The 14319-nt window shown below is 33.4% G+C and overlaps 1 protein-coding gene across 1 annotated transcript; it reads right to left on the bottom strand.

Annotated features, from left to right (window-relative positions):
• Nucleotides 1-318: 318 nt before the first annotated feature.
• LOC107912867 (trans-cinnamate:CoA ligase, peroxisomal) lies at nt 319-2968 on the bottom strand. Its single transcript, XM_016841221.2, has 2 exons — nt 2202-2968; nt 319-2114 (listed from the first exon to the last, which is right to left on the bottom strand). The coding sequence occupies exons 1-2, from the start codon at nt 2397-2399 to the stop codon at nt 567-569; spliced, it is 1746 nt and encodes a 581-aa protein (XP_016696710.2). The 5' UTR covers nt 2400-2968; the 3' UTR covers nt 319-566.
• Nucleotides 2969-14319: the final 11351 nt, after the last annotated feature.

The raw sequence follows: 14319 nt of genomic DNA, 5'->3' as shown, positions 1-14319 counted from the left end.
ATTTTATAATATAAATTAGTATAAAATATTAATTGATGCATGTATGTTTGAAAATTAATATTTAATTAAATAAACAAAATTATCTTCTAGATTGCAAATGTCACAACCTAGGTATACTCTGAGAAATGTTACAACCTAGTTATCTTTTAATTTGAGAATAATAAATCAAATTTTTAGTCTTAATTTTTAGCATTTATAGTTAAATTTGAATTTTGTCAGGAGGAAAAGACTAAAAATTAAGAGCAAAAAGCTACAAATCAGGAATAAAAATTTGATTTGTCATTCTCTTATTGAAAAAAAATTAAAAAGAGATAAAAATAATGTAAAATCACAATTTCATATAAGGAGTACTCGTTAAACTCTACTACACTTAAGATATCATAATTTTTTTACTTTTTAACTTAGCCAGACAGCAGCAGCATCTTCACTATCTTGTTTACAATAACTAAGCATGAATAATTCCCCGATCACAAAGCATCAACAAACAACAAATCGAACGGAAAAAAAACAATGGGTTTCTACATGTACAACCGTAGTTTATTCCATCTTCTTAATAATTTTGAGATTCAAAGACGGGGTAAAGCAAGAACTTGGTTTTCATGGTGTTGAGGCACTTCCTTTGTGTCTGTAATCTGGAAAGCTTTGGCCAAAGCTCTTAGTTGAAACTTTTGGATTTTGCCGGTTGAAGTTTTGGGCAATTCAGGTAGAAATTCCACCTTCTTTGGAACCATGAAATGGGGAAGGTTTTTACGGCAGAAAGCAATGATATCAGCTTCCTTCACATCATCTTTTCTCCCAACTTCGTTCTCCCTCACCGCTAGAAAAGCACAGGGGCTCTCCCCCCACCGTGGGTGAGGCATTGCAACCACTGCTGCCTCTAGAACTCTTGGATGCCTGTAGAGAACCGACTCCAATTCAACGCTGCTGATGTTTTCGCCCCCGGAAATGATGATATCCTTTGATCTATCCTTAATTTCCAGGTATCCATCAGGATGTATAACGCCCACGTCACCCGTGATGAACCACCCGTTCTTGAAGGCCTTGGATGTAGTCTCTGGATCTTTTAAGTACCCTTTCATGATGCTGCTTCCACGCAGCACAATCTCCCCCATTGTTTTACCGTCATGCGGTACGCTTGTCATGGTTTTCATATTCTTCACATCTACATCCGCCAGTGTCAATACGCTGATCCCTTGCCGTGCCTTGAGCTTCGCCTGACTTTCCCGTGGAAGATTGTTCCACTTGGCTTGCCACTCGCACACCAAAGCCGGACCAGTGGCCTCCGTCAGACCATAGCCATGGGTGACGTGGAACCGGAGGAGTTCCATTTTCTCGAGTAGTGATGCCGGAGGCGGTGCACCGCCGGTGAGTACTTGCACGGTAGAGGTAAATTCGCGACGCTCATGCGGTTTGGCGTCGATGAGGATGTTGAAGACGATGGGTGCGCAACACATGTGGGTGACTTTGTGAGAAGCGATGTTTCGATACATGTCGTAGGCGGTGGTGTTGCGTAGGCAGACATTGGTCCCACCGCGTGCTGCGACTCCCCAAGTGAAGGTCCAACCGTTGCAGTGAAACATGGGAAGGGACCATAGATAGACAGGCTCGCTTCCCATTTCCCATCCCAAAATCAGACTTAAAGTACTGAGATATGCGCCTCTGTGACTGTAAACAACTCCTTTGGGTTCGGATGTAGTTCCGGATGTGTAGTTGAGGGAAATAGGATCCCACTCATCTTGGATTTCAGTGGGGACGAATCTTGGATTGCCCATGTGTATTAATTGCTCATATTCCAACTCACCTAGTCGGACACCTTTAGGGGAGTCAACGTCATCTATGACAATCACCAATGGAATAAAGGACTCGGGTGCTGCAGATGGTGACTGTGAGGTCTGATTTTGTTGTGAGTCAACCATCAGCAAGCGGAGAGCCTCGCGTGCCAGCGGCACATATTGGTAGTCTACGAAAAACACCTTGGCCTCGGAGTGGCGGAGAATGGTGGCGACGTTCTTGGCATCTAGCCTGGTATTGATGGTGTTGAGTACGGCTCCAGCCATGGGAACAGCAAAATGCATCTCGTACATGGCTGGAATGTTGGGAGCCAGCACGGATATCTGCAAATGGGTGTTAGCTTCGTAATATTAAACACAACGAAAAGAAATATGTGATAGAGTGACTGAAAGTATAAGAAAGAAACATACAACATCGTTTTTGAGGATGTTGAGGGAGAGGAGAGAGGAAGCAAGACGGCAGCAACGTTCGTAGGTTTGGCGCCAGGTGAAACGAGTATTCTCGTAGATGATTGATGTGCGGTTAGCATAAACAGAGCTGGCCCTTTTTAGAAATGTCAAGGGAGTGAGTGCCACATAATTTGCTTCGCACTTCCCAAGTTGATCCATGCTCTCTGCTAGATTTTGATCAGCAATTAATAGGAAGAGAGATGAGAGTATGGAAAGATTGGATTGCGGAAGAATTAAGATTGATAGTGATTTATATAGAGTGGAGGTGGTGATAAATAAATAAATAATAGAAGTGTGTTTCAAAGGGGAAGTTGATGGGGAAATTGCTTGCTCAACCTTTTTCCCTTTTTTTTTCCTATAAAGAAATTGTTGAGTTAATGCAACCCAATACAATATTATTAGTTAATTTGGGTTTGGAATTTGTAAAAAGGATTGTGGTTTGATCCACCCGAACTACCCTTTGCACGTTCACACATTACCCTGCACCAGCACTAGCACTCTTCCATGGATCCTTTCTAGTTTGTTGTTTTCCATGTGGGGGCTGCTTGACTTCATCACCAATGCAATACCTTTTCTTTGTTTTGTTTTTTATTCCCTCAATCAAGCAATACAATACCGGTAAATTAAAACAAAACAAAATTTCGTACAAAAAAACTTTCTTCTTAACTACGCATTACCAATAAAATAAAATAAAAATATGATCTATCAGCCCCCATTTTATCTTGGAGAATGAACAAAGAAATTTGCATCTTCGGATACAGAACAAAATCAACTCTTTTGATGGCCTTAAAATACTATAATCGATATCATTAAACACGTGACCTTGCTTACAGACCCAAGATATTCCGGTCTTTTTTTGGAATAAGATTCACAATTATAGGTCAGCCATGGAGAAAACCACAACATTTTTTGCAAGCTTAACTTTATGGCCATTAACTCAGCTTTGCACCCAAACGACCGAAATATAGATCACGTATAACGCCTCAGGAATCTCTGAGAACGCCCCCACAACTCGCACTGCCACGATTCATCCACATTGAGCTCATTCTATTTCCTTTCCTTCTTTTTTGTTTCTTCGATCGACTCATAACCAATTATTTGTTAAGCAGTGGGTTATAAGGCTTAGGTTATTTATATAATTACACTAATCCTCTATATTAACACCAATTTTTAAATTTTGCAGGTCCATCAACCGAAGTGTTGCTGCCTCTGTGAATTAGGACCATTAGGCAACCGTTCATAGCACATTGACTTTTAACAGAGTATAAGAGACAAAACTTACATTGGAGAACGGTACTTTCACTTGTTGTGAGATTGACCAGCTATGTAACGGATGACAATTTGAATATTTCTCTCGAAAGAGTTGACTCTACTCATTGTTAGAAAAATAAATAAGAAAATTTGAAACAGAAGAATAAAAATAATATTAGTAAAATATGCTTTGAGACGTGTAGATTACTTTTCTTAATGATTTAATATGCCTCCAAGAAATAACAAAACCCTCAACACTTTAAGTAGAATAGTGAAAACGACTAATAGAAAAGTGTTTTATATAGATATCCGGTGACGAAGTCAGGACGGGTTAGTAGGCGCCTGGCCCCCCCTAAAATGAAAAAATTTTCATTTAGACCCTTTCATAATTTATAAAATTTAAATTAGTAATAATTAGATCGCACTTTGTCCCCAAAAATGATAAAAATTTACTTTAATCCTTAAAAACTTATAAATATATAGACTATTAAAATGGTGAAATTGTATTTTTACTATCATAAAAATATACAATTTAATTTTGACCTCTCAAAAAAGTTTTCTGGCTTCGCCCCTGTAGATACCCAGTACATGTATATTTTCATAAGATACCCTTTCATAGGGATATATCTTTTAATGAGATACCCTTTCATAGACTTGTACTATTATACAAAACTAATTCACATAAACAAGACAAATTTATATACAAAATTAGTTTTACAACGTTGTCTCACATTATTTGGAAAAAGAATGTAGAAAACTTATTTTCTCTGGGACTGGAATTATTAATTTTTGTTTCCTTCATGGTCGTACCTTGATCATCTATTTATGATCAATTAGCACATATTCTGTGAATGACCGAATGACATTAATGGAGTTCCAATGATCGACTGATCACATCCTGCTACTTTTCTTTTACCAGTGATTAACTTGGTATTTTTAATCTTTTAATGTCCGAATGACATTTACAACAGCTTCCATCATAGAAGTTCTAGTTGTATACTTTGTAAAATGTGTGGATATATATTAATCATTTAAATTCCATTAATTTTACGTTGGAAGACAATGAAACATCCAAATACAAGTTTGCTTCCCAAAAATCAAAATGAGAACATAGTCTCCATGAAAGAGTATTCCCAAAAGCCAGAATCAAATACACACAATCAACAAATTTCAAAGAGCATTTAAAACAACAGTTGATGTTGCTATTAAAAGAAAATTTATCCATTTAAAATATATAAATAACATGAAATGAAATAAGATTTATGCAACCAAATGAAATATTCAATTCACTTACTTGCAATGAAAATAGGTGGTCAGACAAGCAATTTATAATTTTGGCTTCAAATTCGATCTTAAAACATTCGTTTTAGTGATAAACTATTATTTTTCTCTTGCCCACCATTACAATTTCAAAATTAAATTTCATATGAAAAGCATATATTAAAACCTTAAAATTGTTAGAAAAAGAAATAAGAAATTTCCGCACTCGAAGAAAAAGTAACGTTAATAAAATATGATCGCTTGTAAAATTGTAATGACCTTATTTTTAGTGGTGTCGAAAATTATGGGTTTCAAATCTTATTTTTGTACACTGAATCCATAAATATTAAATGAAGGTAATTATAGACTTATTACATAGGTGAATTGAATTTTGCATATGTAATTTAGCCCAATTAGTGATTAATTAAGATTAAAAGACTAAATTGTAAAATTTAATCGCTATAGATTTTTAATTAGGAAATAAATTAAGGTCTAAAATAACAATTAAATCATATCAATGTGGGTGTTAGTGTTTGGTGATGTTAATAGTGAATTAACTAAATAAATTAAATTTAATTAAGTTGTAACAACCTATTTTTTAGTGGTGTCAGAAACAATTGTTTTGGAACTTCACTTTCAATGATGGAGCCTGCAAATATTATTATTTAACATTTATGAGGTTAGTATAAAGTTTAATTAATGTTTGATTCTTTAATTTTGTTGATCGAATAGTTAATTAAGATATAAGGACTAAATTATAAAAGTGATTAAAGTTAATCGCTATGGGTTTTTAATTAATTGAAGGATCAAATGAGAAAATTGACCATTTTAGATTGGTCAAACGGTGGTGGATGTATTATAATCCATTAGCTTTTGTTTAAATTAGATTAAAACCTTATTAATTAAAGTTTAGTTAAATAAATTATAACTAATTAATTTTAATTAAAGTATATATATTAAATGAAAAGAAAAACAAAGCCATTGTTATCATCTTCTCCATATTCACGAAACAAAAAGGAGAAAGAAGGGTTTCAACTTTCGATCATTAGTTCTTCATTTGGTAGGTGATTTTAAGTTTGTTTTTTGTTTTTTGTTTTTGTTTTTTGGTAATTTTTATATTTTTAAGATCTTGGAAGCTTAATTTAGTTAGTTCATATATCAATTTGTAAAACTGTTAAAATTTTTAAAAGTTTTCATTGTTGATTTCTTGAAATTATTGGAACTAAATTGTTAGATTTTAAGCTTAGAAGTGAAAAAGGATTAGATTATAAAGTTAAATTACTAATTTTTTAACAAAGGGACAAAAGTGCATAAATTTTGAAATTGGTGTAATATTTATGTAATTATAGATAATAGAGGGCTATAGAAGTATGTGATGGAGATTGGTTTTAAAATCAAAGCTCAAATTTAAAAGATATGACTATATTGATTTTAGGGACTAAATTGAATAAATTATAAAATGTGTATGATTTTGTACTTGAATGTGATTTGGATGAAATTTGATATTAAAATATTACTAAATTATTATTCATAGCTAAAAAGGACACAAGATCGTTGAAATGGAAAGGAAAGGCGAAAGTCGACGGTCGATGACAAGTGACTCGAGCTTTCAGTTTATATTTTTATGATCCAAAACCAATTTAGTTACTGCATATATGTGATATACTATATTATATAATATTGATGTAAGCTAATAATAGTTATTAAGTGAAATGTTATGGTTGGAATATGAATATTGAGACAGAGACTAAATTGAATAGAATAAAAATTTGTTTGATTTAACTGATACAAGAAATTTGTATGAAATTGAGCTGAAATATGTTATATTACATGATGAACTGATGTTGAATTTGTTGGAAAAAGTCTGGCTTGAAAACAATTTTCTTGCACAGTGAAAAATTAAAATTTTGAAAATTGATCTGATTTGTGATATTTATAGCAATAAATATCACAAAATCATACCTACGTTTTTGGATAAGCGGATTCTTGACATTTTTCGACTTTCAACCAAATGATATTTTTTGCTATTCTCGTACCGCGAACTCCTTCAAATGTGGGTTTGAATAAATTGAATCAAAACATAGAACTATAAAAAATTTCCTCTCTTTTATTTAGGGTGAAAATATAAATTCTCTCTTTTTTAATAGAAACCAGTAGAATTGTTATTTTGGAAAAATATATTTGATAGTTGAAAATAAATTGTCTCTTTTTTCGGCAGCGTAACAATCTCTTAAAATTGTGTAAATAGCTCTACCGGTGTCATCTATTTATAGAGACAGAAGATAGAACTCTTGTTGAATTGTAGAGATTACGAGTACTTCCTTGACCTTTTTAACCTAGTTCTCTGTAATGTGATCCAACTCGATTCAGTTTTTCTATTTCCCATAATATACTTTTTATCCCTATTTTACCCTTAGTAAAATTTTCTCTTCCCTATTTTATCCCTAGTAAAATTTTGACGATTTTACCCCTAATAAATTTTAACGATTTTACTCTCAATAAAATTTTGACAATTTTACCCCTAGTAAAATTTTGAGAAAATATGTTTAATATTTCACAACTCAACACGTTCATTGTGACCTAATGGTTTATTTTCATTTTCGGGCTTCAAAATAGCTCAAAAACATAAACTCATTTTTCCTATCATTTTTAAGTAATCCATATAGAATTGTAAATAAATCATTTCCATTTTCATTTTGGAAACCTACATTTATTTCCAATTTATTCTATTTTTTCCATTTCGGAAAAAACTATAAACATTTCTGAATGTTTTTCCATTTCTCTTTTCCTATTCATTCTATTCATTTCTATTCAAACTTGCAATTCATTTCTAGTTTCAACGAGCTAACGGAGGGACTGATTGAACATATGTAATTAAGGCACAAATGATTTATAATTAATTTCTGGCTTTTCGCCTATTAATTATAAACTCATTTAGTCATGAATTCATTCTAGTATAGTATCATACTGAGCTCTTCCTAACGACATACTATTACGAAAACAGCTACTCAGTTGTGACAGCCCAAAATTGACCCTAGTCGGGAAGTGGTTTCGGGACCGCTAAACCGAATCGTAAAAATAATTGACCGTCATATTTGATGTTTCTTATATGTATATATGCATGTGTGAAAATTTCATGTTTGAATTTTGTTAATTGTAAGTGAATTTTATTAAATGGGACTTATGTGAGAAAATTAGAAATGTGCTAGGCTAATGTAAAGTGGCCCATTTATGCATGTTGCAAATAATTGTACTTGCATGTCAAATACCCTTTTTTTTATAAGTGGTGGCCGGCCATGATGGTCACATATATATAATATGTACTAAATCTTAATTAAATGGCCATTATTTTATGCAAAAGAAAGGAAATAAATAAAAGAAAGAATAAAAAAGAAAAAGTAATGAAAACAAAGCTTGTATCCTTGGTTTTTCTTGGCCGATTGTAAAGAGGAAGTTGAGAGGGAGGCATTCGGTCATCCTAGGCTAATAGCAAGGTAAGAAATTTATATTAGTTCATGAAATTTTGGTTAATCTTGAGTAAGATATCAAGCTACTTTGGTAACCCATGTAGAAACTTTGATTTGTGTTATGGACTAGGGCTTTCGGCTATGGTATTTGACAATGGTGAATTTTGTTGTTCCATGTTAAATTTAGATGAGCAAAGATAGATGAGTGTTTGAACTATACAAATAATCATATGTGAGCAATGGGTGCTAAAGGGAAAGGAATCGACTACCTTATTAGGTACCAAGGCCGAATGTGTACTTGATAAAGGAGGGGTTGTTATTGAACATTAGGTTATGTCCCTAGTGAATGGATGAATTGATAACCATTGTGTATGAAGATTTGCTTTACTATGTTTTTGTTAGCAAGATGAGAAACGAGTTAAGATGGTCATGGTGTAGTTGCCGAATTTGAATTAGGAAGTTATTGAGTAATGTTTGTACCTTAAGTGATAGAATAGAGTGAATGCTTGGAATGTGATATGTGTGAATTATATGTTTAATTAAGGTTTGCTAAGCTAGCTACTAAGGTGAAATGCAAATGTTAGCATTTGATTTGGTAATAATCTGCTTGGGGACAGCAGCAGTAAGGTGATTTTGGAAAATCGCCATAATTTGTAGGAGTTGAATTAGAAGCTGAGTAAATTATGTCATTAAAGCTTGAAGAGTCTAGTTTCTTACAAAAGAAACTATAAAAACAAAAGAGTTACTGATCTTGAGATATTTGAAGTATTGTGGGGCTGAGTCAAAATGACTACTAGATTCCCTGTCCTGTTTTTATAAAATCAGTGTAAATTGTACAAAAATGGCCCTAAGATAAAATTTATGTGCTTAGACTCCTTAATGAGTCTAGTTTCAAATGAAATAAACAAGAACATATTTTGAATTCTGTACAATGAGAAATTTGATTCGTAGTGAAGGATAGTCAGTTTAGTCAAACAGTGAAACAAGGTGAACTTTAAGAAAAATCTGGTATTGATGGGCTAAACTAAAAATTTTTAAATTTTTATGGATAATAGATAAATGAGTCTTCTGTCAAGGAAAATTTACGGCAATTAATTTGGAGTTTCGTAGCTCCAGTTATAAAAACTTTAGTGACTGTTGCTCAGGAAGTCAGCTTATCGGGAAATTGTAATTATATTGTAAACATTAATGAAAATTTGCTAATGAATTATTTATTGATTCTTACAAAGCTTACTATAATCTATGTGTGTGAAAGTCGAATCTATATGTATTATATTCTGAAAGTAATACTTGAATAGTCGATTAATGACTATTTTAAAATTTGTTGAACTTAAGCTCAAGAGCAAAGGGGAACTAAATCCGATAAAGGGAAGGAAAAAGTAATTGAATAGCCATTGAAGTCGTTCGACAACATCCGAGGTAAGTCTTCGAGTAATGACCCTACTTGAATTATATTGAAATGATTAGTCATACTATGACAGATAGCCGAATGTGCATAGAGACTATGTTATAAAGCCAATTGAAATCATACTCTTCGTGTGTGGCTATTGAGCCGAAATTGGAAAGGTTTAATAAATGTTTGTGTTTGAGCCTTAGTAACGAAAATAAGATATGGATGTGTTATGATTATTGATATATGTGTGCATGAGCATTTGAATACATCCGGGCTAAGTCCCGAAGGCATTTATGCTAGTGATTTTATCCGGGCTAAGACCTGAAGGCATTTGTGCAAGTTGATATATCCGGGCTAAGACCCGAAGGCATTAGTGCAAGTTGATATATCCGGGCTAAGACCCGAAGGCATTTGTGCGAGATGATATATCCGGGCTAAGACCCGAAGGCATTCGTGCGAGTTGCTATACCCGGGTTAAGACCCGAAGGCAATTGTGCTTGTGGTTATATCCGGCTAAATTCCGAAGAAACTTGGGTTTGAATGTGAGCGTTTTGTGCTGTAATAAATTCAATTAATACACTCGACAAACCCAAACGATAAGGTATGTTTGCATGTGCTTCGGAAAAGTCGATTCGTTTTAAATAGTATTCGTTCAATCGACTAACGAACTTTCGGCTTTTAGATAAGTTGATACCTTGTGTGTGTATATGTTAATGAAGTGTGAAGTAAGTATGATTATGAGAATGTGTATTAATAAAGTGATTCATTTAGCTATGTGAATGTAATACTTTAGTCAAAGCCGATTTCATTACTTGAAACTTACTAAGCTTTAAAATGCTTACCCCGTTGCTTTGGCTCTCTGTTTTATAGATTTTGTTCGTTAGCTATCGGATTCGGGATCATCGAAGTCGAAGTCATCCACACTATCAAAGCCCTTTTGGTACTCTTTTAGTTGAACTCTGGATATGGCATGTATAGGACTACCCCTTATTGTTTTTAAGTACTTTTTGTGATGTATGTGTGTACAGCCATGCGAAAATGGCTCGTAGAAGTGGAGTATGGCATTAGACCATTTGTGTTTATGTATATATATATATATATGGTTTCATGATGTGACTATGGATTGAAATAGAAGTGTTGGGCAAATGATCAGCCATTGGAATGGCTAAATATGATCATATGTGGACCTATGTATGACAAAACCCTAGTTGGTCCATGGTAACCACGAAATAGGTAAAGTTTACCTTGAAAACAGATGCTGACAGCAGCAGTGGTGTAGATTTGAAAAATCACTAAAATTTTTAGGAATGGAATTAAATAGTGAATAAATTATGTAATCGAACCTTGATGAATCTACTTTCATATGAAAGTAACGAAACAATCATATGAACAGTATATTAAGAGATATTAAAGTTCTCCTGAAACAGGGCCAGAACGGTTTCTGAATCTCCTGTTTCAACTTTGAAAATTCACCATAAATTATCCAGAGATAATTAGAAGTCATTCCTTATATGTATGGATTCCCCTTTGAGTCTAGTTTCATTAGAAACAAACGGCATGAGTATTGAAGCTCTGTACAGGGAGATATCCAAGTCAGAATACATGAAGGTCAGAGTAGTCGAACCCAGAATCAGGGGAGACTTTAACTAATAAACTGTACCAATTTTCCCAACCAAAAATTCTAGAAATAAATCCACAGATGGATATATGAGTCTAATTTCGGGGAAAATTTACGGAATCAGTTTTCGAGTTTTTTAACTCGAGATATGATTTTTAAGGCGACAGTGACGCGGTTAGCCAGCCTGTCTGGAAATTTTTTAATGGACTGTGAAAACAAAGTAATTAAGTCTGTTAACACCTCGCGTTCGACTCCGGCAACGGTCTCGGGTACGGGGTGTTACATCAGTGCTCGTCCAATGACCTTGTGATAAGTGTGTTACCCTCATAAGATATCCTTGATCTCTTTGGGATAATATTCACTCTCCCAATATGATCCTATTTTATCTCATGATAACCATTACAATTTACTTTATGAAAAGTCAATTACTATCGAATAGTAATCGAGCCATTCATCAATAAGACGAATGACTCGTGGCCACGTTTATTTTTCATCAACCATGTAATGCTAACGAGAGGATATCATTTACCCGTATCTCGGGCTATGAATTTCAATATTGTGAATGACACTACATACCGTAGAAGTCGTACACTCAATGCACTAGCTTTCGGTTCCTTATCCATTCTAACTTAGACTTTTACTTACATCAAAGTGTACGAGTAACACATACATAGCCCGTCATCCATTCAGGATTTGGGCATGTCACAGTATGAATGTCACAAGTGAATAAATCCATAAATGGATTCAGGATCTATTTTGCTTGGGTCTTGTCTGGTGTACTGTTAGTCTAGTTAGTCATATCTATGTCTTTACCTTCTGGGAGGCATCCGTTTCGATGCCCAAGACAATGCATATCCCCAATTGGACTTGATAGGAAACATATTAGTCTTTCAATTGGTTTGCCCATTTCAATTAGACTAAAGACATGTTTACGTTCATCTACTAATACAAGCTGTCTTTCTGTATTACGATTCAACCATGTAATATCGCTTAGTATTAGTTAAACATTAGACAACCAGTGAGCAACATTTGCTTCCATTTTGTTTTGCGTGCAAAAACCATTTGAGGATAATAATACAAAGTATTAATGCAATTCATGAATAATTTTATGAAACAATCTGTTTGAAAAATTACAAGTGTTTTTAGAAGAATATACTACACTTAGGGCACTAGACCCAACATAATTGAGAATGGTGGGACGTGAATTGAACTGTGTGATGATATTGCAAATTGGTTACTCTATTAACTGTATAGTTCTATACTTTGGGATAGATGATGATACATTACGATATTAGTTGAGATGTAGATTGACTAATTCAAGCATCCGTCTTGAAAATCTGAGTCAGGTTAACAGGATTATATCAATGTGTTTTGTGATTAAAATGCAATCAAATTATTGTAATCATATGATATCGTATGTAAATCAAATTAAATCGAGCCTTGAGGCTCAAAACAGATTCAAAAGAGTCAAAAGATTCCAATAATGAATGAAACAATTGATATTAGAAGTGGTAAATCAGAAATAGAACTGATAAGGGAATGTTTTGATATTTATAAGTTTAAAATGTTGTTATTATAAGCATAATGAAATGTCTATATAGATTGTATTGAAATGGGATGAATTGGTGTCAGTTTTGTACACTATGTTTATATTGAAGATGTAAAGCTTGATAACTACAAATTTAAGTATATAGTAGATATGTACACATAGTTATAAATGTTTACTTGGGGTAGAATTCTTAATGATAATATTACATACTTGAATTATAAGAAATACCACTGAGCGATTTGCTCAGCATATGATTTGTTTTTTGCTCATAAGTTAGGTTCTATTCAAGTGTCAAAAACATCGACCTTAGCATCCAAGAAACACTCCCAAACTCAACAAAATTTGTTTGTTTCCAACTTTTGTTTATATTTGGCATGTATACCTATAGGTTATGTAATGCCCCAAACTCGATCCTTAAGGAGGACCCAAGATTGGTGTGTCATTGCTTTAAAATCTTTTCCTTTAAACTTGTATAGGCGTGGTCTTCATAAAAATAAAGTTCAAATAAATATGAGTTGTAAATCCTTTATGAAATTGAAGATAAATAATGCTATACATTTGCAAGGAAAATGAAAAACATATAAGCTTCACTGAAAGCCCTTAAAATCATATTTGGCGTAACCTATTTTTAACTATAGTGTCGTGTACATATACATATAATTAGACAAACATTAATCATTTAAAGTAAATAATTTGATACTATGGAAAAACATTATCACTTCACTAAGGTTTCATTGAATCAACGATTCCAAAAGAATAAATTTAAAATACAAAATTCATTTTTCAAAATGGCACTGTCTTGACACCACCCCCATGCCATGCATAATACAAAATACTTAGAAATCTCACAGAACATATGTCATTTAGCGTAGTCTTCGAAAAGTCTCTCACTTTGTTAGCATTCCTAAAAAAGAAAGGTAACTAAATAAGTTTAAAGAACTTAGTGAGTTCCAAAGCAAACATATCAATAGCTATATATAATACCAATAAACCTTTCCAACTCAACAAGTCATACAGTTCGCCCGTTGGCGAATACCATACACAAACACTATTCCTTTGGCGCATACACTACACTCATACAACCATGTAGACAACCTTATTCATGCTAGCCACACCCAAGTCCATGACCAAGCCTTAGCATTCATTTTATTAACGATGCGAAGGAGTCTCAACGGTGACCATTAGTTTGCGAACTAGTTTAATTAACGATTTTATTTAAATTTTGGATTATTTTGAAAGTTTTGTAATTTATGGACTCTCTTGACTGTTGATTTTAATTTGAGATTTTGAAATGGTCTAGATTGTTATTATTTTGCGACTTTTAACAAAACGATTTACGAAAACAATGGTTTTTACGCAAACAAATAATTTACCTAAAACACAAGCTTGGATTTCAAATATAACGATTTCTAACTTCCGTTGCAATATAAGTTTTATTGTAGTAGTAGACTATCGACGTTTTCCTTACGAAATGGGTAGAATTAACGTGCCTTATAAAACATGGACTCTCTTTTAATAACAAATTATTCGGGAAATTTCAA

Source organism: Gossypium hirsutum, chromosome D11, assembly GCF_007990345.1.
Source record: "Gossypium hirsutum isolate 1008001.06 chromosome D11, Gossypium_hirsutum_v2.1, whole genome shotgun sequence".
NCBI lineage: Eukaryota > Viridiplantae > Streptophyta > Magnoliopsida > Malvales > Malvaceae > Gossypium > Gossypium hirsutum.
This window is presented reverse-complemented; position numbering and strand designations above follow the sequence as displayed.